This window comes from Lepisosteus platostomus, chromosome 19, assembly GCF_059453375.1.
Source record: "Lepisosteus platostomus isolate fLepPlt1 chromosome 19, fLepPlt1.hap1, whole genome shotgun sequence".
In the NCBI taxonomy this organism is placed as follows: Eukaryota; Metazoa; Chordata; class Actinopteri; order Semionotiformes; family Lepisosteidae; genus Lepisosteus; species Lepisosteus platostomus.
The window spans coordinates 13,056,679-13,079,796 of NC_142629.1; the positions used below are offsets into that span (position 1 = coordinate 13,056,679).

Sequence of the window (23,118 nt, forward strand, 5' to 3'; positions counted from 1 at the left end):
CGCAGACAACAATTTCTTTTGAAAGGTAAGGCAAGGCCAGTTTTATGATTACAAGGCTTCTCTCCTAGGTGTGTTGTTAAACAGGGGAGGTTAGTTTAAAGAGATTCTAAAAACATAAAACTGTTGTTTATCACCAAGCACACTGATTTCCTACTTTATTTAATCTATCAATGACAATTTCCAGTGGCGTTCTAGACAATTTTATACTTGTTTCCCTGCAATTACTGTGCCATCTGTGACTCAATCAACAGACTGCTGCACGTTAATAGGCTGCTTATTTCCCTAGCTAGTTTTGCGCCTGATGAGTACATCACATTAATTCAGAAGAGCTAGAACTCAAAAAAGAAAATCACAGAATCAAGCTGTTTACATAATAAAGAATATTAGAAATGTAATGCAAGAAAGCCACACTTGCAGCTCTTAAAACAAAGCCTGAAATAGCCAGTTTTATTTAGGACAGGAGAAGCGCTTTACACAAAGGCTTGTGGGGCTCGTGAAGAAGCTGACAAGCTATGTGATTAATACTGACATCCTAGCCTTTAAACCACTAGATGAATCAATTAGGAACTAAGTGGGCTATATGGACCAGATAGCCTACTCTTGTTTGAAAACTTTCTTTTGCTCCGATGTACATCAGCCTTGGTTGAAACCTAGGGAAGTTTTTCCAAGTGTTCAAAAAGGAAATGAGCTGGCACAAGCTGTAAGAAAATTCAAAATATGAATCTTTACTTAGCTGACAAGTAGGAAAAGGTCAAGCATTGCGCCGTGAACAGGAGACATCCTTCATACACTTCATAACACAGCAAACACAAGGGCTCAGCAATAATAAGCACCTCTGGAAGAACCCAGGAATTATAACCTGCTTGTGTGTGGGAAAACATGGCATTGTGCTTACTTGTGTTCTGCTAGGAGACTGGACGTGGCGATGTTAAAGACTCGAAGCAGCCCAGATCTGAACCCACAGGCAAACTCCTGCTGAGTGGGGTGGAAAGACACTGCGCAGGGAGTGTCTTCAGAAATAAAGTCATATAGCTGCAAACACATAGCAACACGGACGAGGTCAAATCCAGTTGTTGATGGACAACAGAGAGATTTTAAAAGCTTAGGAACTTCAGTATCTCAAAGATTAGCTTCAGAAAATAAAATGCTGCCATGTCTTTAAAGACATGGTAAAAGCCATGAGCAAGGAAACTAAGTTATTCCCTGTATTGAAGGGATTAATGTCCACTTCAACTGGGTTTTTATTTTAAACCTAAATTTTAAAGTACATTTACAATAAAATAAGCTTCCAAAGCCTACAACAAACAATATCTAACAAAGACTTTTTTTTATTTTGCTTTTAGGACAGATTTTAAAAACCCCCCGCTCTGATCTCATTCCACTGCTGGCCAAATTTAATAAACTGAGTTGGCCTTCTGATAAAGTTATTTTGATCAATGGAGACAGCAGCATGTTAGTGCCAGAAGTTCCAGTTCCTGTCCTCTCGCTCTCAGATCAGTATCTGTTCCAGGATCAGAGCGAGAGAGAGAGAGAACTTCGGGAGGCTCACCTGCTGCATGGAGTCCAGGTCCCAGACGCGGATGGTACAGTCCTCGGACACTGTGGCAATTTTCCTGCGGATCCCATCCACACTGAATCCCAGCACGCAATCTGTGTGGGACCTCATCAGGGTGCTGTATCCCCGGCTGCTGATGTCCAGGTAGCCCAGGTTGCCTGTGGCTGTAGCAGCCAGGACATTTAACCCCTCTGATCCAATACTGACCAAGCTCACCGGCCCCTCGTGTTCTGGAAAAGAGATTTGTATGTGCTTATTGACTAACATTTGAACAGAATTACCATTCTGGCTTAACATTTTTTCACCTCAGAAATATCACTAGACTACACCCTATGTTATCACTAACTGTGGCTGAAAAGCTGATCAACACATTTGTGTTCTCTCGAATTGACTACTGTAATGCTCTTCTCGCTGGGGTATCTAAATCTACTTTGAACAAACTGCAGTATGTCCAAAATTCAGCAGCCAGAATCCTGACCAGGACTATCCTGGAGTTCTGCACTGGCTTCCTGTCAAATTCCATGTGAACTTTAGAATCCTCATGCTCACCTATAAGGCTCTGCATGGCTTGGCACCTCAGTACCTGTCTGAACTATTATCATCCTACTCCCCACCTCGCAACCTTCGCTCTTCTAATTCTGCTCTCCTTACTGTCCCCCAAGCCCGTCTACATTGTATGGGTGACAGGGCCTTCTCCTGTTATGCCCCCAAGCTCTGGAACTCTTTGCCCAAGGATATCAGAGTCACCTTCTCTAAACTCCTTCAAATCCAGACTCCAAACCCTCTTCTTCTAGAAGAGCCTTTATTTAACTGGTTCCATTCTTTACCCCTCTGCTCCTACTTTTCTTAGTACCTCCAACCATGGTCTCCTCTGTATATTGTAATTGCATTTTATCTTGTGTATTCTTTTTATTTATTGTTGTTGTCATTCTGTAAAGCGCTTTGAGAAGCCACCTTTAAAGGCGCTATATAAAATAAAGTATATTATGTTATTATTATTATTATTATTATTATAACAACATGCTGTCACAAAGGACTGTACTAAATAGCTGAAGAAAGTCTCAACTTTATGGCTAAGAACAGAATGAGCACCTTGTCATTTAGCTGCCGAGTTGTAGCACTAAGACCTGAGTGAGTGGTTACAGCACAGTGGTGATTTAACGGTGCAACTTTATGCTTTTCTGTTTATTGTAATACTTTTTAAAAATCTTTTCCAAAATACCACTTCAGACATTAGGCCTACTTAAAATAAGAGACGTATTAGTGCCAGATACAGAACTTGCACTGTAAAGCAAAATGAATTTGGAACAGTTAACCCAGAGGAGAGGAAATTGGCCACTGTAGTTTTTTACCTGCTTCCAGAAAGACTGTAGAGAAATCGAGAGGCCAAAGGCGCAAGTACCCATCCTCAGAGCCCGTCGCGCAGAAAGCAGAGGAGATGCTGATGCTGTTTACAGCAATCCCTGGTCCTGACAACACAAGATAAGATTTTTTTAAAATCTATAATTATAGTCCATAATTAAAGTCTATAATTATACTGTTTTAATACAGGAGAGGCCTAAGGTACCTTCTTCTGGTTGAAGAGCTCACTGTTCACATGTGGACATCTAAGTCCATAATATCAACCAGGAAATAATCCCTTGTAAATTAACCTCGCTCCTAAACTAGGTACGAGTTACAAGAATGCACTAATGCCAGAGTGTGCTGGATTCCTTCTGTTCCTCTCTGAAGCCTACCAGTGGCCGGCAGCCATATCACTCTGCAGCTCCCAGCTGGCAGCCCACTGAAGCTCAGCAGGTGTGAGCCTGGTCAGTACCTCCTGGGAAAAACTAAGATTGCTGCTGGAAGAGGTGTTAGTGGGGCCAATAGAGGGAGCTCACCCTGCGGTCCATGTGGGCCCTAATGCCCCAGTATAGTGACGGGGAGACTATACTGTAAAACAAGCGCCGTCCTTTGGATGAGAAGTAAAACCGAGGTCCTGACTCTCTGTGGTCATTAAAAATCCCAGGGCGTTTCTTGAAAAGAGTAGGGGTGTAACCCCGGTGCCCTGGCCAAATTTCCCATTGGAAATTTCCCATTGGCCTTTACCAATCATGGCCTCCTAATAATGATGCCCAATTGGCATCATTACTCCGCTCTCCTCCCCACTGAGAGCTGGTGTGTGGGGAGCGTTCTGGCGCACTATGGCTGCTGTCGTATCATCCAGGTGGGGCTGCACGTTGGTGGTGGTGGAGGGGAGTCCCCATTACCTGTAAAGCGCTTTATGTGGAGTGTCCAGAAAAGCGCTATATAAGTGTGAGGAATTATTATTATTATATTTATTATTACCAGAGCTGAAGGTCTGTTTCTCTCTGTGAAGAGAGTGCTTCTGTTGAGACGGGAGCAGACGTCGCACGTTTTTGATGGTCACAGTCTTATAGTCAATCTCCAGGATGTGGCCACTCTTGCTGCTGGCGAACCTGAGCGGCATAAAAAAAAAACAAAAGAAAATTGTTTCAGGAAACAAAATACTCCAAGACTTTTTCCTGATGTGTCCCACATGTGATCCAAAATAAGACAATTCAAATGCTTGTTGTGTTGATCCGAAATCTAAATGCAATGGGCTTATCAGAGCCTCTCACACCTCTCACTCGCAGGTGTTAAAGGTGGCTCAGTAAAAAACAGGACAAAAGTAGTCTGGCGCAGGGATAAGGGATCAGTTTAAATTCAGCACACCTGCTCATCTTTGGAGATCCTCAAGAACACACACTTAACCCTTTGTCACGCTCTTGTGCTCTATAATCGTATTACTTTGAATGGGAAATATGAAATGGTTTTGGCACATCTTAGCACCTTTCGCTCATCAACAACTAAATTCTTTAGTTATTTGTTTCTACGTTTTATTCACATGTGAGGCGGTTAAACTGCGTAGAAAAATCTTGGAAATGTCTTTGTGTCCAATGACTCACATTGTGGGAAGACCCCATTCGCACTTCACAACGGACTGCCCTCCCATCTCTTCACTCAGCCACTCCTGGCCCAGTGAGCCCAAGAGACAATGGTAGCGCACTGTGGAGCACTAGGCATTGGAACACGACTCAGAAGCTAAGCATTCCAGTTCTGAACCTGTGCCGTCAGAAGCAGGAAGGCTCGACAGCTCTGCGCTTGACGGAAGGTCAGACTCACAGAGTCCTGTCCTCGGGCTCCCTGTCGGCGAGGTGACCCTCCTCGAAGGCGATGTCTGTGAACTCCATACAGTGGTATTCTCCCAGATTGACAGGGCAGGAGCGCAGAGCCCCGCTGCGGACTCGCCACAGACGGATATTATCCCTCCCACATGACACCATCCTGAGGAAACACACGGAGACCCAGTGACCTCAGCCATCTGTACTGCCTTCTATACTCCAGCTACACTAAACTGATTTATGAACCCAAATACTACATTTTACATTGGCAAAAAAGAGTTTAAGAGGAGCTGGTCTCTTGAACATGGAAATCATGGTAAGATCAATGAGATTAGCTGAAACAACATTGAAAAAGTCTAAAGCTGAGCATCGTACACAAAAAGCAACCATGCTAGAGAGTCTGTTACTATACTAGGTCAGTACAACTGCATGCCTTATGTGCCACCTGTAAGCGGGGTGTCAGGATGTCAGGAATCTAAAAACATCAGTTCCCAAAATGGACACCAAGGGTGTGTTTGAATAAATAGTCCCTTTTTTACCTGGTGTCATCGAAGAAGGCGATCTTCATGGCCTGAATGTCTACGTCAGTGTGAGCCTTTGCCATCACCACCACCTCCCCGCCTCTCTGTACCTTCTGCGTGTTCCACACCACCACCATCTGCCCCAGAGCACAGACACAACAGGGGCACACCCTGATCACCCGCAAGGCCCCACACAGCGAGTGTGGAATAAGAACTACAAGTCCCCCATGACCCAGCGATGAACAGAAACAAGTAACTGGAGGTGCTGTTCACTCTGGCCTTCACATGGCTGCTTCTTTTACAAACTTGGAACTGCAAGTTAGTCTTCTTTTCATAACCCCACAACCAGAAATTGCCAGCACTTCATCAGTTTAATTTGACCTCAACATCCCAGTGCAAACATTGGGCACACAGTCTTTTGAGACCCATGTGCCTTTAATCACACTGCAACTCTCGGTGTCTGCAGCACAGCTGGTATAAACTGGAGGATGGATTCACCTCTAGCTGCCAAGACTGATGACTCAGTTATCACCAGATACACCGGGGGGCTGTTGCGCATGACGCTAACAACGCAGTCAGCTAATGACCTGTCTCACCGTGTGCTGAGAAAGACAGCCTTTTTTTTTAGCAAGTAGCTTGCAGGAAAAAGGAAACTAATATTACGGCATGTTGCACAGACCCAATTCATTTAAAAGGAGTATACTACAAACATAGAAAAATTGCAACCTTAAGCTTAATTTAGATTTTTTTTAAATAGATGAAACTCATTTCAATAATGAAAATCTTTATTCAATTAAACTGAAAATTTCAAATGATGACTATTATACTTACAATTTCAGACAGGAAAATACAAACTCTTATGAGGGTAGAATTGAATTTCTGCAAGATGTGAGAATAATTTCATTTGAGCAGGTTTTAACACAAAGGTCATTTTGTGTTGCCTGTTTAACACTGACGTTCGAGAATAATACTCACGGTTTTACCATGAGAGTCTTTGCCCACTCCGCACAGGACTCCGCCACTGTGAGAAAAGCTGAAGCAAAGAGACCAAAAATGTACTGAAATGAATAAGGATTCATTTAGTTAATCAGTCTTTTCTAAATAAACAAGTTTTAAATGCTGGATCCGATGACACTGATGACCACTGAAGACGGCACCGGTTCTACACTACTGCTGGACTTTTTTAAATGAAACTAAAACCATCAACAAAGAAGAACAGTGACAAAGACCCACTCAGATGTTTACTTGGCTTAAACTGGATCATCTGCATAGAAATTGAATTCTGCACTTGTAGGGATCCTGCACTTTTTTATTTAATATTAACAGATATCATATATCCAGATTCCTGATGAATCTTGAAATGGAGGAAGAATGTGTCAGCACATATAAAACATGCTCCACATGGTTACTGAGACAGGACAAGTAATTAACTGCCTAATAAAACTACTGCCACGCCTCCCGTAGTTTGGATTAAAAACACACTTCTTGGCCTTGAATATTTATTTCACAAATCATTCATTGCTATCTTGTCACTTGCAGCAAAATTTGGGGCGTTGGATGATGTTCTCTGGAATTGCACAGAGCGGGTTTTGTGAGTTATAGCCTCCCTGGTTCTCCCAGAACGTGTCCTTGGCGGAGGCCAAGGGGGTGATGGGATACCTGAGTGAGGAGACAGAGTGTGCGTGGGTCTTGAACATGGCCAGACAGCTTCCCTTCTGGTAACCCCACACCCGCACCGCGCTCAGGCTGCCTGTCTGCGCCGAGGCCAGGAGAGTGCTGTTGCCGTTGAACGCCAGAGCAGACACCTGCAGCAGAGAGCACAGAACCACAAATCCTAAGCCGACCCCAGAAAACTGCAAGCCTTGATCATATCGTTAGGCTTGCTCTATTACGATGTAGATGGTAAGGAAATGTTTTCCCCTCACTCACTTTTCTCTTTCAGAGAGAAAGCAGTGAAAAGTGCCTGGGCCTTTGCCACCTCTAGGAATTCCCATGCATTTGTTAAAGGCTAGAGTACTTGTAGTATGCTGCAGGATCCTCTGGCAATAAGCCTAAAAAGACAGTGAGCAAACGTGATCTGCGATCTTTAAGCCTCAGTCTGGAGCCTCGGGAGGCTATCTTAACAAAATTCCTTTGCTTTTAAAGGAAAAGAAAGGGGAGATCTTTGATGTATAGAGAACTTGATAATCATACTAAAATGGACTCAACACATGTTTGAGAAGGACTCTATGCTGACAATTTTGAATTCTGCTTGCTTGGGAAAACAGAGCTGATGTCATTTCTGGGGCAGCCTGGTAGAACCTTTAGCTTTAATAATGGTAAAGCATATGAATGCTTTACTGTATATAGCAAGTGAGTATTATACTCATTTTCCCTATGTCTAGAAACTACAGTGCATCTACAATTACATGTTATTAGTTTCTTTCTGTTACTTCATGGATGTGGATTTATAGTGAAATTCTCACTTTCAGGTTCACCGTTTAGTTTAAGTCGAGTCTGATTAATTAATCACTCTGGCTTAGGGTCTGAAGATTTTATCTGTATAATGTGATTCCCCGCATATCAAAAGGACTGAAGGCTGCTATCAAACATACCTTATCTGTGTGACCGATAAAAAACCTCTGCTGTCCAGAGACGATTTTCATGGAGACAATTACAGCATGGCAGGGGTACACCACAGCCTCTCCTGTCTTTGTCCACAGAGCCTGTGAAGTTCACAAACCCAATTCACATCAAAACACTGGGTTAACTGACTCCCACGGTTAATTGCGAGCATTTGCTCCAAAACCAAATCATTTGCATTTTACCTTCTCAAAGATCATGCATACACCAGCTTTATCTGATATAATTTCTACCATGAAAAAGCATTCCAGTTGAACAAAAGAGTAAATAAACAAGGAAAAAGTTAACTTATTGAAACCTCAAAGCCAATTTGCAGAGTGTAAAAACTGACCTCAAGTTCATTCAGTTTCAAGCTAATTTGTCAAAATATTTTTCAGCAGGAACTAATCCATTTTTCTTGCCATCTTTACTCTGGGCAGCTCATTCAAAAGTCTAACTCACACATTTTGTCGTACACCCTCCAAAGCCGATGATCCGGTTTAATTTCAGAATGGGATCAGGATGCAGGTTCTGCAGAAATAAAGTCGGTGCTTTTAAAGCCAGAAACATTGGCAGTAAAGCAGACTTCCCATGGCAACTTTGAAACAAACAAATATCAGCCCTTAACACCACTATGCCCACACAGTAATTTCAGATTACCATGCTGTAACAGTGGACATTTACACCAAGACTTGCTGGCGTGTATCATAGTCACATAAAATACCAATAAAACATTTAAACCATAGTTGAATAAAGAGCCAGATGTTTGTAGTTTTATCCTAGAACATTAAGAATAGTTACAAATAAAAGCAGTCCATTGGGCCCATCTACTATATTTGTTTTTTAAGGATCAATCTATATAAGGATCTGCCCTGTAAGAGCAGTTGTGGAACTACTAAGCTCTAAAAGTGGCCACTTTCTACAACTACAATCAATAAGAAAAACTGTATCTCCTTTATTCTACACTCTTTATTAAAAGTCCCTGTCCAAGTCAAGAACTGGGATCACAACTTTAAAAAGATCACCTGCAGGTTTCTGTTCTTAAAGCACATCTTGTCTTAAGACTCAGTACAAAAGGAAAACTGGCAGAGATCAGATGCTTACTGTACGCTCCAATACTTTCTTTGATTGCAGGGACACTGGTCTGGTCACTTTAGTGCACACCGTCTGAAAGAAGAAAAACATTATACGTCACAGTGTAAACTGATATACAGAAGTCGAGTTGCTCCGAAAAATGTTAAGTAGGGAATGGGAAGAGACAGGAAACAGCAGGGAAGACGGAATTAGTGAACAGAGAAACCAGGAACTCCAGAGAAAATTAGGAGCGCTTTGAAGCCACGGTTTTTACCTCTTCTGTGTCGCTGTCATGTCCGGGGACAGTGATGTCACTGTCCCTGTGTGCGAAGACATGGACTGCCCCATCATCAGAAGCGAGGGGAGTCCCACTGTCTCCCTCCGCTCCCTGCTCTGTGGTCCTCCCTCCCCCAGGCCAGCTCTCCCTGAGCTCCTCGCCCACTGGCACCGAGGACACCCTCCCCAGCTCAGGGACGCTGGCAGTCACTGGGGGCGTGCGATGGCGGGGACGCTGCCGAGACACAGCTACACACACTTACTAAGGTGTCCACCAGCCTTTCTTAACCAAAACAGCATCAAATATTTATACACAACAGTATCTGCTGAATATTTAAGAATGAATAATAATCTGCCGTCAGTATATAGCAGATTTCATCGAAACGTTTCACAGCACTAAAAACAGAAATAGGCATCTATTTATTCACCCTAAATGCCCGAATAACGGAGACTCACGGGCTTAGGGGTGGTGATCTGCTGAATCAAAGAGACTCGGTCCTGCACTGGTTTGCTGACGTTCACACTGCGAGCCAGTTCTCTAACAGGGCTCGGAAGTACCGGAGCACCTATTGGGAAGCAAAAACAAATCAGACACACAAACATATATACTGTGCATACTGATACGATGTGGCTGTGAGATAAGAATCCCGCTGGAAGGTCACACTGCACTTACCTGCAGCTCGAAGAACATGTCCTTTCTGAATAGAATCAAACGGCATCTTGGTTCCATCTGAAGGAAACCTAGGGAATGAACATGCAGAATAAAGGGTAAAACATGCGAAGTTCCACTGACAGAATTATAACCTCAACTATTCAATATTTCACCGTTAAGTGTCTTCTTATAAGTCTGCAACTGAATCGGGTGCCGACTCCTTCCTCGTGGGCTTAGTCACAGACCCCAGGATGCACCATGTCAGTGTGAGGTACAGAATGTGCTACATAACATAACATCACTTTATTAGCCCTATACAATTTTTATTGCATTAGGAATTCGTTTTTTTGCATACCCCAGCTTGCTCTCCATGAGACACAGACACACAGACAGGGAGAGAAGCTTGGGGTCAGAGCGCAGGGTCAGCCATTGTACAGCGCCCCCTGGAGCAGTTGGGGTTAAGGGCCTTGCTCAGGGGCCCAACGGAGTAGGATTCCTCTGCCGGCTGCGGGATTTGAACCGGCAACCTTCCAGCCACAGATCCATCGCTCAGCCCTGGTCATCAGCACAGCTATTGTTTTCAGTCTCTGACCTGGACTATGACAGGTGTGAATAACCCAATAGCTCCTCAAGTGAAATTAGGAAAAGGTACTTAGCCTCTGCCAAGCATAACATGCTGACCGTCCAAGAGAAGGACTTCACATGAAATGAGGCGTTAAGACAAAGACACCAACCTTATGTAGTCATACAGATCATGCCAGCTGCCCCCTTTTGGCACAGGAAAACTCATCTCGCGTGGCATGGGACTAGCACCCTGCAGGGCCTCAACTCCAGCTTGTCTGGCTTCAGAGAAGGTCAAGCCTAGGATGTTACAAAACAGGTAAAACATGCATGAAACGCTTTGAAGAAAATATTTAGAGGGAATGTCACTGAAGGGCTGGGATGATGTCCTAGTTTGCTACAGCTCCACTTACATTGTCTTTAAAAAGGCTGCTTGGACTACATATAGGTTAACAATAATAGCATACAAACCTTGTAGACAGTTTGTGGTGGTACACCACAGCACAAGCACAGTGTAGCATATTAAAAATACAGCATGGAGAGGTGTAGTAAACCATAGTACAATCCAAGGGAGACCATGGGCACTTCTTAAACAGAAGCTTCAAGCTAAACGGGAGGAAATTGAATGAGCAAGGACATGATTCTGGCCAACTTCTGGTATAAACAGCACCACACTAATCACAAATAGGGCAAACTTTAATACAAATCAATTCAATCATAGGAAAAAAGCATGTTAGGCAATCTTCTCCTTTTATAAACTGCAACTGCAAATGCAACGGCCATTTGTATGCAGGCGTTGCTAACCCCTCCCCCAATCTAGTATAGCACTGGATCCCAGTCCTGGTGCTGGAGGCCTCACACCTGCTGGATTTCATTCCAGCTGAGCTTAATTACCTAATTGAAGCCTTAATTGAATTAACAAGCTGCTTGATTGTAATAGTTGCAAGGATATTTTTGGACTCAAAGAGTTTGCCATTTGATTTTAATGAGGAAACAGCTAAAAGGTTATCTCCAGCAAATTCAAAATCTGAGAACAGCCACAAAAGTTCAAATCATCCAGTTCTTAAGCCAATATGTGGTGTTGTGGGGCCAGTAGGGGGCGCGGAATCTGCGGTCTCCGTCGGTCCTAATGCCCCAAAACAGTGGTGGGGACACTATACTGTAAAAAGGTACCGTCCTTCAGAAGAGATGTAAAACCGAGGTCCTGACTCTCTGTGGTCATTAATAATCCCAGGGTGTTCCTTGAAAACAGTATGGATATTACCCCGGCATCCTGGCCAGACTTCCCATTGGCCCTTACAAATCATGGCCTCCTAATCTATGAACTGGCTTCATCACTCTGTTCTCCTCCCCACTGAGAGCTGGTGTGTGGGGAGTGTACTGGTGCACTATGGCTGCTGTCACATCATCCAGGTGGGGCTGCACACTGGTGGTGGTGGAGGGGAGTCCCCATTACCTGTAAAGCGCTCTGAGTGGAGTGTCCAGAAAAGGACTATGTAAGTGTAAGCAATTATTATTATTAATATCACAGATTCAATGGCGTAACTGACAGCTTGGCTAGAACAAAAACCAACAGGTGTGTGGGTCTCCAGACAGGGAACTCCTGCTGTACAGTCTGTAATCAGCCTACCTGGGTCACACAGCAGATCACTGGTGAACATGTTCTTCACTGACATATTGGCACACAGCTTGATGCTCTTAAGGTGGCTGTGGCGGCGGTTCAGGTAGATCGACAGAACATAGTGCAGGTCCATCATCAGACACGTCCATCGCACACTGGGGGGGGCAGGACCCACCAGGCCTCAGGGGGAGTCAAAGAAAGAGATGGCAACTCACTACACCTTGAACATCCAGCTTTCCACCACTTCATCCTAATGGCAATTTCTTCAGGATAACAACAACAAACAGATGCTACTCCAGCACTTTAGTTAAAAAAATAAAAGAGCTTGGTCTCTATGGCTTTAGTGTAACGGAAGATTATTCATAATTATGTAATTCTGCAGTCAACAACACAAGAGAACAATGAGCACTAATTAAGGGGGCTGGGTTAATTGGAGGGATGTGCAACAGATCGCAGGGGGCTCCGATTTTGAAGGGAGGAAAAAACGTGTGTTTTAATGTGTCAAACAGGAAACAATCAGCTCAGTCAGCCTTAAGGAAGTAAAATAACTCATTACCACATTACCGATGATCCCATCGAGGAAAGGGAAAGCCTACAAATTCAATATTTTCGGGATGAGGGGCTGTGCTGTTTACCTTGTCGGGCGGTCTGAGCAGTGCTCTCGTACACAGAGCCCTTGGCAGCTCCGCAGATGAAGGGGAACTGCAGCCAGGTGGCAGTGGATTTGAACTCCTTGAAGAGGTTGGAAAAGGAGATGCGGATCACCTGGCCATCCTGAAAAGGTTATAAGACAGGGAATAAGATGAGATCACTCTATTAGCCATATACAATTTCTTGCATTAGGAATTTGTCTTTTTGCATACCCCAGCTTGCTCTCCGTGAGACACACAGACAGAGAGAGAGAAGCTTGGGGTCAGAGCGCAGGGTCAGCCATTGTACAGCGCCGCTGGAGCAGCTGGGGTTAAGGGCCTTGCTCAGGGGCCCAACAGAGTAGGATTTCTCTGCCAGCTGCGGGATTTGAACCGGCAACCTTCCAGCCACAGGCGCAGATCCTTAGCCTCTTCTTAAATCTAAATCAGGGCAGCTTAAGATCACACTTTTTCAATTCAACAGTGGACACTGCTGCTCTTAAGGTATTCAGTACCGTGGCCCTTCTACTTTATTACGAATAATCAGAGTAAGCAATTATTTGGTCAGGAGAAGAAGGTGTAGGAGGGTGAACTGCGATTACCACAGGGAGGCACAGCCTCAGAAAATACTGCCTACTGCCAAACGAATTTCCATGTGAGCCTCTTTTGCAAACGTTTTAAGACCTCTAAATGACAAAAGACTAGAATATGTGCTACTCTCTACGCTGTCAAATTGTTGAATAAAAGAAATCTGCTTTGTTTTTGTTTTTTCTAGGTTATTTTTCTTTTTTATTGAGCTTGGCTCATTATTTCCTCCTTTATGGTGGGCCAGTGGAACTCGGTGTACTGTTAATGTATAAAAGAAAGCAAAGAAATGCAGATATTTTATTAGTTATACAAATACTTCATTATCCTGGTACCTCAGTGGCTACATCCAGGTGCACCACAAAGTGTTTGCCAGGGCTGGGTCTGAAGAGCAGGTAGAGGTAGCGGCCGGTCAGTCCCAGCGACTGGGTGCTCGTTTTAGGGAGAAGGATGTAGTTGCTTGCTGGGATGGATCCGCGGATCCGATACACAGAGCACTTAAGGGTTTTGTCCTGAAAGGTAAAAGAAATCAAAATAATAGACTGTAGAGAGAGACAGATGAAGAAATTTAACAGACTAGAAAAAAATGAAAATCACATTCCATAGGATACCAGGAGAGAGAAGACGTGATCTTTGTAATGTTAAATGCACATGTAGGACATGCAAGGATTTTAAAGATGCAATTAAAGAGTTGTTTTGATATGCACTTCCCGTGACTGTGTTTGTAACATATTAATGTTATTTTGCATGATACTCACAAAACATCGATGATAGTGAACCATTTTATGCTTATTGTTATGAATATGAACAGTAATTACTGTCCAACACACCAACATAAAGCTATCTTTTGTATCTCACAATAATACTGGAGGCAGCATGTGCAGTTTTGATTACTGTCAATGAACCATTGATCCAACACATAACCCTGTAATTGTAAAAGTCTCCCATCAACTAACACACCCACAAGTGTGGGGCAAGGACTCCCTCGGTACTTTCATTCATGATATGTTTGTAAGAGATAGGCTTACTGTAGATACATCTCGCTTTTAATAAGCTTTGCTTCAGTTTCCCCAGAACCATTAAAAAAAAGCCGGATGGGACCCTTGCAATAACGAGACACTAATAATAATTGCTTACACTTATATAGTGCTTTTCTGGACACTCGACTCAAAGCTCTTTACAGGTAATGGGGACTCTCCTCCACCACCACCAGTGTGTAGCCCCACCTGGATGATGCAACGGCAGCCATAGTGCGCCAGTACTCTCCCCACACACCAGCTCTCAGTGAGGAGGAGGACAGAGTGATGAAGCCAGTTCAGAGATGGGGATTATGATTGGTAAGGGCCAATAGGAAATTTTGCCAGGACGCCGGGGTTACACCCCTACTCTTTTCGAGAAACACCCTGGGGTTTTTTAATGACCACAGAGAGTCAGAGCCTTGGTTTCACATCTCATGTAAAGGACGGCACCTTTTACACTAGTGTCCCCTTTACTAGGGCATTAGGACCTAAACAGACCACAGGGTGAGCACCCCCTACTGGCCCCACTAACACCTCTTCCAGCAACAACCTTAAGTTTTTCCCAGGAGGTCTCCCGTCTGCTTAGTTTCAGTGGGCTGCCAGTTGTGAGCTGCAGGGTGATACAGCTGCTGGCACTAGCAACGGAATGTGCAAGACGGGCCGATACTTTACATATTTCCAACACAGAAGGAACACGGGGCCAAGACCAGCACTGGCACTTGCCCACGCAAACTCTAGGCCCTTCAAGACGGACCTTTTCCCGTTTGGTTTAAAAACAACATTCGAGGCACCTTCTGAGAGGGATTTTAAGCCTGGCAGATCCACAGAGGCCACCACCTTGACAATTCACCTCCGAGACGCCCCAGATCCGTGACAGACACGTGACAGGTTAAATCAGAGGACAGAGGACGGCGTGGACACAGGCCAGCCCCAGCCGAGGCCGGGGGCGGCCTGTCTCCTGCCCAGGAGCGGCGTGCTCTGTTGCTGTACCATGTATGTCGTCACATCCCCCTCTCTGGAGCACTTCTTCCAGTCCTCCACCCGGACGTGCTTGAAGATGTTGACGTAGGGATGCTGCCACACTAAAGACACAAGCAGATTGCAGCCACGACTGGAGCAGCTTCAGACAAGAAGAGTTTCCAGCCTGAGTCTAGCAGAGCCGGGGGGTCCGAGACTACATTCCTGGACCGTCCTCTGTTTTTTTCCTTCCAAACTGTGTAGTTTTTCTAAGTATACTTTACGATTGATGACTTAAAACAACCACTTTATTAAGGAGACAGTCACTTTTAAAACACTTTAGGGCCTGATTAGGAGAATCAACAATAATGCAGTAAATTACATAATTAAACCAGTTACTTAACTGAGAGCTCAGCTGGAACAAAATCTAGGAGCCTCCGGCCAGGAAATGAGTCTGAGACCCCTGAGCTCATGTATGTCAACTGTATGCAGTGATTTTGACTGCCACCGAATCCAATTTCACTGTAACCCCCTATTTTAAAAAAAAAATTGATATTCGCCGAGAGTTCATGTATACCTTTAAATGACAATTCGCCCTTAAAATCGGAGACATCCGAGAGAATCTAATCAGCGACACGACTTAGGGTGCAGCGGGAGCAGTTCTGGAGGTTAATGACATCCGATCTAGTTTGAGTAAGTTAAGAGGTTGTGAAAATAAAAAAGACTTCTGCTGCAATAAAGTTGGGGTTGATGACATGAGGGACGATGCAACCCTTATCTAACCCGTTACTGAGCGCTTTTCAGTAAGGGTGACTGCGTGTTATCCGTGTTTAAATATACAATAAACAAAACGACTTTACCTTTGGTGGACATTGTGAACAGTATATTTAAAAATTAATTAAAATATCTTAAAACCGCCGTCTTCTCACAAGCTTCCTGCGTTTTCGTTATGCAGCCACCAGCCCGACTCCTTTTACGGTCTTAACACTTCTACACCTCAGGCCCGCAGACTCCACCCGCTCTTCCCGGCTCCGCGTCCCTCTTTCCCGGGTGTCGCTGTCAGAATCTTCCGCTTTTTCTCTCCGCTCCAACTGGCGACTCGGATCAATCCTCCCGCGGCGGCGACCGCCGTTTCCAACGGCAACACGCAGCACGTTCGCTACGCGCCGCGGCGCTGTGTAGTGGCCTGCCGGGAAATGCAGTTCTACTGTGCTTCCTCGTTTGTGGCCTCCTGGGAAATGCAGTCTTAAGGTTTCGTTAATTTTAAATTAACCTGTACCTTCAGCAGCAAGATAGCTCAAAAACGTTTTGGTAGTTTGGTTATATCAATGGGATAAATGTGTACGTTCATCCAGGTTACATGTGTTACACAGCAGCACATACACCATCATTCAATTCTAAAATCTTTTCAGTGTAGTAACATGGACAACTATTACAATTCTTAGTAACACTATTTTTTTACGGATTTAAACGAGGAGATATATTCACAACCTCTGTGTCGCAGAGACTGACATTAAGCATTCGGAAGAAGAGAAACACTGAAAATACATTATATTTAAACTAGATTAATTTGGAACATGGACATTTGATAAATGTATACATGTAAAGATAAGAATAAACAGAATCACTAATTACAAAATATATACAGCACAAACCTCGTCTTTAAGCAGATGTTATGACTTTGTAAATACGGTAAGTAGATTTCTACACCACTGAAAATATATACAGCACGTACAAAAAGCACGTTTCTGTAAACCTAATCTCAGATGTTATACAAAATATTTTTTAAACTTTTCAAAATGTAAAACTACAGATCTGGAAATACATTTTTTATTCAGTCAAGATGGTCTCTTAGATGAGTAAGAGCAGGGTGTGATATTTAGAGCATTCCATGACATCCAGAAACGTCTGAAGTCCAGACTCAGCCCCCCACCCCCTCCCCAGATTCTGCCAACAGGGTGGGCTTCAGCTGAGGTTGTGATGAGGGTGATGGCGTGTCGGAATGAGCTGCACTTCCACCAGATTCCCACAAAATCGAGATCTGGGGATTGATCTGACAGGGGAAGTTGATGACAGTCCGTCTCTTGCTCCTGTAAAAAGCACCCATCGCCTGCCACTGAGACAGGCTGTTCTTCCAACTCAGAAAACTCCTAATGATCTTGGCCTGTTAGTGTACAAGGTCTTTTTATTCTTCACCTCTCTTTCTCGTCGAATTTCCCCCCTTCTGGAATTCAGAACGCTGTTTTGATTTACTAACGCACTGGCTCATTTTAGTCTGTCCTTTCAACTCTCTATCAGACTACAAAACTAAACCGCAGCTGGGCACAATTTACCCTGTTCAAAGCCTTCACACTCAGACTCCGCATTTCCAAAAGGACATTAAAGGGATAAGCAACCGTTTTTTAAAGAAAATCACAAATTCAAGAAGAAGAGTTTCAAATGAATCAAAGCCACTGGAAATTAACTCCAGTCACTGACACGGCTGAAGAGCTTGTAGGTTTTGGAAATTAAAATTGTGGCAAAACGTGTTCACAGGTCTACCACATTTCAGGTCCTGATCCATATTGCGAACACTGGATATTTAACTGGTTAGCTGCTGTCTCAGCGGACAGTGTACAGCTTTGGATCATTAGAAAACTGTCTTTTACTTTTGTCAAACATGTGTGGAACATTAGTATAAATACAGGTGTGTGACATTCATTTACACACAGATCAATAAAATCCAAATAAATACAGGTGTGGCGTTCAGAAAAATACAGGTATGTCAAATTGACATAAAGACAGGTGCATGACAATAATATAAATACAGATGTTTGACATTCATATACTGTAAACACAGGTGTGTGACATTCAAATAAATACAGATGGCATTCAGAAAAATACAGCTGTGCCATTTACAAAAATACAGGTGTATTTATTTGAATGCAGAATTGCCCACTCGGAGGGCTCTTTTTCTTGACTGATCTTCAGTTGTGTGCCTCCAGAATTTAGCTGTGTATTTACAAGACCTGAGAAGACGGGGGGGGGGGGGGGGGGGAGGGGGGTTCCCCACTGTGCACTTGCATCGAGAGCAGTTTGCTGAACGCAGCTGTAATCCTGGGAAAATATGCGCTGTGTGAGCCTACTGGCACTAGAAAGTGGCCGTGCATTAATACAGCTCTTAGTGCATGCAGCTCGGGTTTCATCAGAGACTGGACAATAACAATTTCTGAACAGCTGCTACACCCTAAGAGAAAATAAACAATTGTTTAAATACATTATAATAGCAGACTGCTGAAGTAGGCATACCAGACAATATCATCTTCAGTTGCAGTCCTGTTAGTCTTGCTAATGTGCTCACTAGTGTGATTGTTCAGAGGGAACAGTGCCTCCTACTGGTCAACCAGTCCACTACTTGGCAAAGGAATTACATGTAGTTCAGGTGGGTAGCTGCGTCAGCATGTGTAGGCTGCAAAGGAACAAGTAATAGGTTTATTCCATGCTGAAAAAAAGAAGAAAGAGAACGCAACGTTTTGGCCGTGGAGCCTTCTTCAGGTGTGAGATTCTCTCTCACACCTGAAGAAGGCTCCACGGCCGAAACGTTGCGTTCTCTTTCTTCTTTTTTTCAGCATGGAATAAAGGAATAACATGACTTGCAACTTACATTTTACCATATAAGCCTGAAAACTACACATTTACAGAGCTCTGCACTTTGCTGGAGCAGTACAAATATAGCACTTTGTTCATATGTACAACTATAACATTCCACATGGGATTCGAGTTCATTTCCTGCTACTAATCTAGGGTCCTAACCACTACCTTCATGTAGGTATGGAGCGGGTCAATGCTTGCTTTCTGACATTTTAGCCTTTAAGGTGGTACATCTGTCAGTGTTAGCTTACCAGCACGATACTATCCCTGCCACACTGCCATGCCTACAAGGCAGTATTTTGTGGGTAAAATGAAGAGAAGTCTGCACCCTCTCTCTAGACTTCTCTCTCCGAGCCAAACTGGTCAGGCCAGCGTTACAACGCCATTGGAGGAACCGAGCACTGTTACAGCATTAGACTAACAGGGGGGGGAAATGAATAAGTGATAAATATTAATGTGTGCAATGAGATATATGTTGGGCAGAGATCCGTGTAACAGCTTAACGACACTTCTTTTTTAAAAAGAAACGGTCATTATGGTCGGCTTTAGGGATTTCGCCATGTGGGTGAGTACATTTCCCCCGGAAAACAGCTTGTCGCGTTAATCCCAGCAGCAAGGGGGCGCTCTCCACTCCTCACTTTGCCAAGCACAGTCCTAGCTCCATTCCCCAGGTGCGCATCTTCTTCTGCACTTCTGATTTCACCTGGAACACGTCACGTGGAGACAGAGCTGAGGCAACCATTTCAACCTGGTACCACGCAACCCTTTAAAACCTGGTTTATACAGGAGTTCTCAGTAAAATAAGCTTGCAGTGTGTATCATGTGAAATCTTATGGTAAAACAAATACTACCATTTTCATTAAGGAGGTTAGAGAAGTGTTTTTGTATATGCTATAACACTATATATATATGCAAAAAATACAACTTAAAATAATGTAAAAGGATTTTAGATCTGAATATAGGGGATTCTAATGCTGCTAGGGGCAAGGGTTCTGGACCTACGGAGTTAAAGCGTCAGGGACTGCAGCACTGTGGGAAGACAAGCACACGGAGTGTCTCACCTCCTTGTTGGAGAAGCAGTACAGCACGGCCACAAGGAAGCCCTGCGGATGAGCGAGAGGGCACGAGGTGGTGAGAGAGGAGCCAGGCCCCCGAAGCCGCGAGGAAACTGACCCTCCCCCGGCTTACCTGGAACGAGTTGAGGGAGAGCATGAAGAAGACCTTGACGTAGCGCAGGATCCCGCTGGTCTGCTCGTCCGTGGCGAAGATGAAGACCACCTCGTGGATCCCGAAGAGAGGGATGAGGGTCAGGGTGGCTTTGGCCAGCCTGGGAACAGGAAGTGCACAATCTGACTCCGTTTCGGACAGTTTCCTTAATCGGCTGCCATTTATTTGTGGCACCCAGGTTTGTGAGAGTGTTTGTGTTGTCCTCGTTAATAAATCAAGTGTGCCTGGATTATTACTCTCTACAACAAAGCTGTGCCAGAGAATAAAGAATTCACGTGCCTCTAACTACACCAACTGCTTGGGTATATATTCTGGAGAAATTGCACAAGTTGGGAGTTATGGGTATTTTACTTATTGACTAAACTGCTCGGTCAATGCCTGAAATTCACCATTTTCATAACCCTCCCATTTGTGACAATGTCAAACTGTCCAACTTTACTTATGCATTTTATTCCTGACAGCGGACGCGCAAAACCCAGTTCTTCAGGATGCTTTGTGCGCTTTTATTATTCGACGGAGACTTTTATCAAAACCGCTCGCACAGAGGCATGACACCCATTACTACAGTCAGGCATTTTACTAAAGCAACATGGGCAAAGTGCTTTGTTCGAGGCTACAACAGCAGAACCTTCAACCTTTCAATCTAGTACAGACTACTGTTAGTCAGCATCTCCAGGATGGCAGCTGTGGTCTGCGAGCCTTTTACCTGAGTTTGTAGTCAGGATAGCCTTTCTGATTGGCTCGCAGTTTGGAGAGAATCACCTTCAGAATCCTCATGAAGATCACCAGGTTGATCTGCAGGCAGAGGGCAGCATGTCTCCGTTCTAATTCTTGCTTTGCGAGCATGCTTTTCTGCATTTTAACCTTTCAGAACAGTCCACTTTGAACATAACACAAGGCTTCTCCCACCCCACAGATTCCCTTAAGCACATAAGAATGGCTGTCAAGCAGAGGCAGCAATTTGGAAGTTTGGAAGTTTAGCAGCAAATAGATCTGAGTCTCATTCAGCCATTTGTTTATAAGAAGCCAGGGGTATCTGCTTCAGCATGGCTGGGTGCCTCCACAGTAACATAAAACTAAGGAAGTAAAAGCTCTGAGTGTCTTTTAAATCCAGAAAAAACGCTGTGGACTCACCAAAGAAGCGAGAAGAATGGGGAAACGGATTATCCACCAGAAGGCCATGTTCTCATTGACAGCCCAGCATCTGGGGGAGACAGACACCACAGGTCACACTGTCACAGAGACACCGCACTGCAGCCACATGAAAAATCACACGAATGGCCTGAAATCCACAGTTACTGCTTTACAGCTCATGAGCTCAGTCAGACCTCTATGACTAACACTGATCGCATCCCCTCATCTTGTAAATAAAAAGCTTTAGAATGATCAAGATGGCAAAGAAAGTGCCTGAGACTGGAGACAATAAACTAAGCTACAGTATATTAAAACTATAGAATGAAAGACAGAATAATAGATTTATTTTTGTTCTGCAACAAAATTAAGAATACGTGAGAAATTACACATTTATGACATTACTGTAAAATACCTAGGTTTAAGGAAACAAATTTCATCATGTGCTTGTGCTTAATTTGTGTTTTAAGTAATTTACCTTCTAAAAAAACCTGGCAGATCTCATACTCCTGGTTAAGAAGGAGTATGTACTAAGGTATTTGAGACATGTATGTATTAACTGTACTAAGGCCATTCTCACAATTGTGTTAAACAGTCTTCATATGCTCTTCAAAATACAGATTTTCCTAGATAAATAGTGTTTATAGTGGTTATGTATAGTAGTATAGTGGTTATGTTTTATGTATATGAAAGTAGAAGTAGTTCTTGCAATGACCTAAGCCTTGAATTAAGGCCATTTTAAAGGTGACCTGATCAGGCATTGTTCCACCTGGACCTTGTTGGGTTAAAGTGCACCTAACGCCAGCAGCCATATCACCCTGCAACTCACAACTGGCAGCCCACTGAAGCTCAGCAGGTGTGAGCCTGGTTAGTACCTGGATGGGAGACCTCCTGGGGAAAACTAAGGTTGCTGCTGGAAGAGGTGTTAGTGGGGCCAGCAGGGGGCACTTACCCTGCGGTCCATGTGGGTCCTAATGCCCCAGTATAGTGATGGGGACACTATAATGTAAACAGGTGCTGTCCTTCAGATGAGACGTAAAACTGAGGTCCTGACTCTCTGTGGTCATTAAAAATCCCAGGGCGCTTCTCAAAAAGAGTAGGGGTGTAACCCCGGTGTCCTGGCCAAATTTCCCATTGGCCCTTACCAATCATGGCCTCCTAATAATCCCCATCTGTGAATTGGCTTCATTACTCTGCTCTCCTCCCCACTAATAGCTGATGTGTGGGGAGCGTTCTGGTGCACTATGGCTGCCGTCGCATCATCCAGGTGGGGCTGCACACTGGTGGTGGTGGAGGGGAGTGTCCAGAAAAGCGCTATATATATATAAATAATAATAATAATAATAATTATTATTATTATTATTATTATTATTATAATAACGAGCTTTCGTGTGATCACTGCACAAGCTGTATTGCTGGTCAGAGGTTTTTGTGAGAGTAACATAAGCTATAACTATAGTTTTCTCATTCCAGAAAGTGTTGCGTTTCTTTTTTCCCCATCAGTATATATCCACTAGAGAACCACTCTTAATAGAGCCTTTAGGTCCTTGCATTGTTAACTGCAGCCCTGGATACATTTCCTGTCAATGCACTTGGAAGAAAACGCTGTCATGAGCTCAGCACTTTGAAGAACCTTACTCCTTGTTTTCCTTCAGCAGTTTGGCCAGCATCCATGGGATCACAAAAACGACTGGCGTCCCTGCGAAAAAACAAACACGGAACTTGAAATAGCTGGCGGTTTGATCTCTGAAGCTTTTATCTTGAAAGCCACTGTGCAGCACTTCTCTGGAGAGCGAAGTCCAGCTGCACTTGTGCTGCAAGCAAACCTCTTCTTTCATCGCATCCTTCAAGTGTAGCCTGTCATGGGCACAAAGCATGTTCCCAGCCATCCTGAACTGTTACATTTCCCTTTAAA

At 43.9% G+C, this 23,118-nt stretch overlaps 2 protein-coding genes across 3 annotated transcripts in view; both read right to left on the minus strand.

Moving 5' to 3' along the window:
* wdr90 (WD repeat domain 90) overlaps nt 1–16,635 on the minus strand; it is a 32,288-nt gene extending 15,653 nt beyond the window's left edge. The window contains exons 1-20 of the mRNA XM_088613122.1: nt 16,076–16,635; nt 15,249–15,340; nt 13,575–13,751; nt 12,661–12,799; nt 12,035–12,205; nt 10,578–10,704; nt 9,865–9,932; nt 9,648–9,757; nt 9,190–9,426; nt 8,946–9,008; nt 8,304–8,372; nt 7,835–7,945; nt 6,900–7,045; nt 6,216–6,273; nt 5,259–5,377; nt 4,721–4,882; nt 3,884–4,014; nt 2,908–3,024; nt 1,550–1,785; nt 896–1,032 (exon numbers count right to left, since the gene is read on the minus strand). Of these exons, the coding sequence (XP_088469248.1) occupies nt 896–1,032; nt 1,550–1,785; nt 2,908–3,024; nt 3,884–4,014; nt 4,721–4,882; nt 5,259–5,377; nt 6,216–6,273; nt 6,900–7,045; nt 7,835–7,945; nt 8,304–8,372; nt 8,946–9,008; nt 9,190–9,426; nt 9,648–9,757; nt 9,865–9,932; nt 10,578–10,704; nt 12,035–12,205; nt 12,661–12,799; nt 13,575–13,751; nt 15,249–15,340; nt 16,076–16,088 (2,483 nt within the window). The 5' untranslated portion in view covers nt 16,089–16,635. The remainder of the gene's footprint in view (nt 1–895; nt 1,033–1,549; nt 1,786–2,907; nt 3,025–3,883; nt 4,015–4,720; nt 4,883–5,258; nt 5,378–6,215; nt 6,274–6,899; nt 7,046–7,834; nt 7,946–8,303; nt 8,373–8,945; nt 9,009–9,189; nt 9,427–9,647; nt 9,758–9,864; nt 9,933–10,577; nt 10,705–12,034; nt 12,206–12,660; nt 12,800–13,574; nt 13,752–15,248; nt 15,341–16,075) is intronic.
* Nucleotides 16,636–16,749: 114 nt separating this feature from the next.
* The window catches only part of LOC148645131 (glucagon receptor-like), a 31,118-nt gene continuing 24,749 nt past the window's right edge, over nt 16,750–23,118 (minus strand). For both annotated transcript variants that reach the window (XM_088613124.1, XM_088613125.1), the window contains exons 9-14: nt 22,842–22,902; nt 21,207–21,276; nt 20,779–20,867; nt 20,034–20,172; nt 19,907–19,948; nt 16,750–19,548 (exon numbers count right to left, since the gene is read on the minus strand). In XM_088613124.1, the coding sequence (XP_088469250.1) occupies nt 19,480–19,548; nt 19,907–19,948; nt 20,034–20,172; nt 20,779–20,867; nt 21,207–21,276; nt 22,842–22,902 (470 nt within the window). In that variant the 3' untranslated portion in view covers nt 16,750–19,479. The remainder of the gene's footprint in view (nt 19,549–19,906; nt 19,949–20,033; nt 20,173–20,778; nt 20,868–21,206; nt 21,277–22,841; nt 22,903–23,118) is intronic.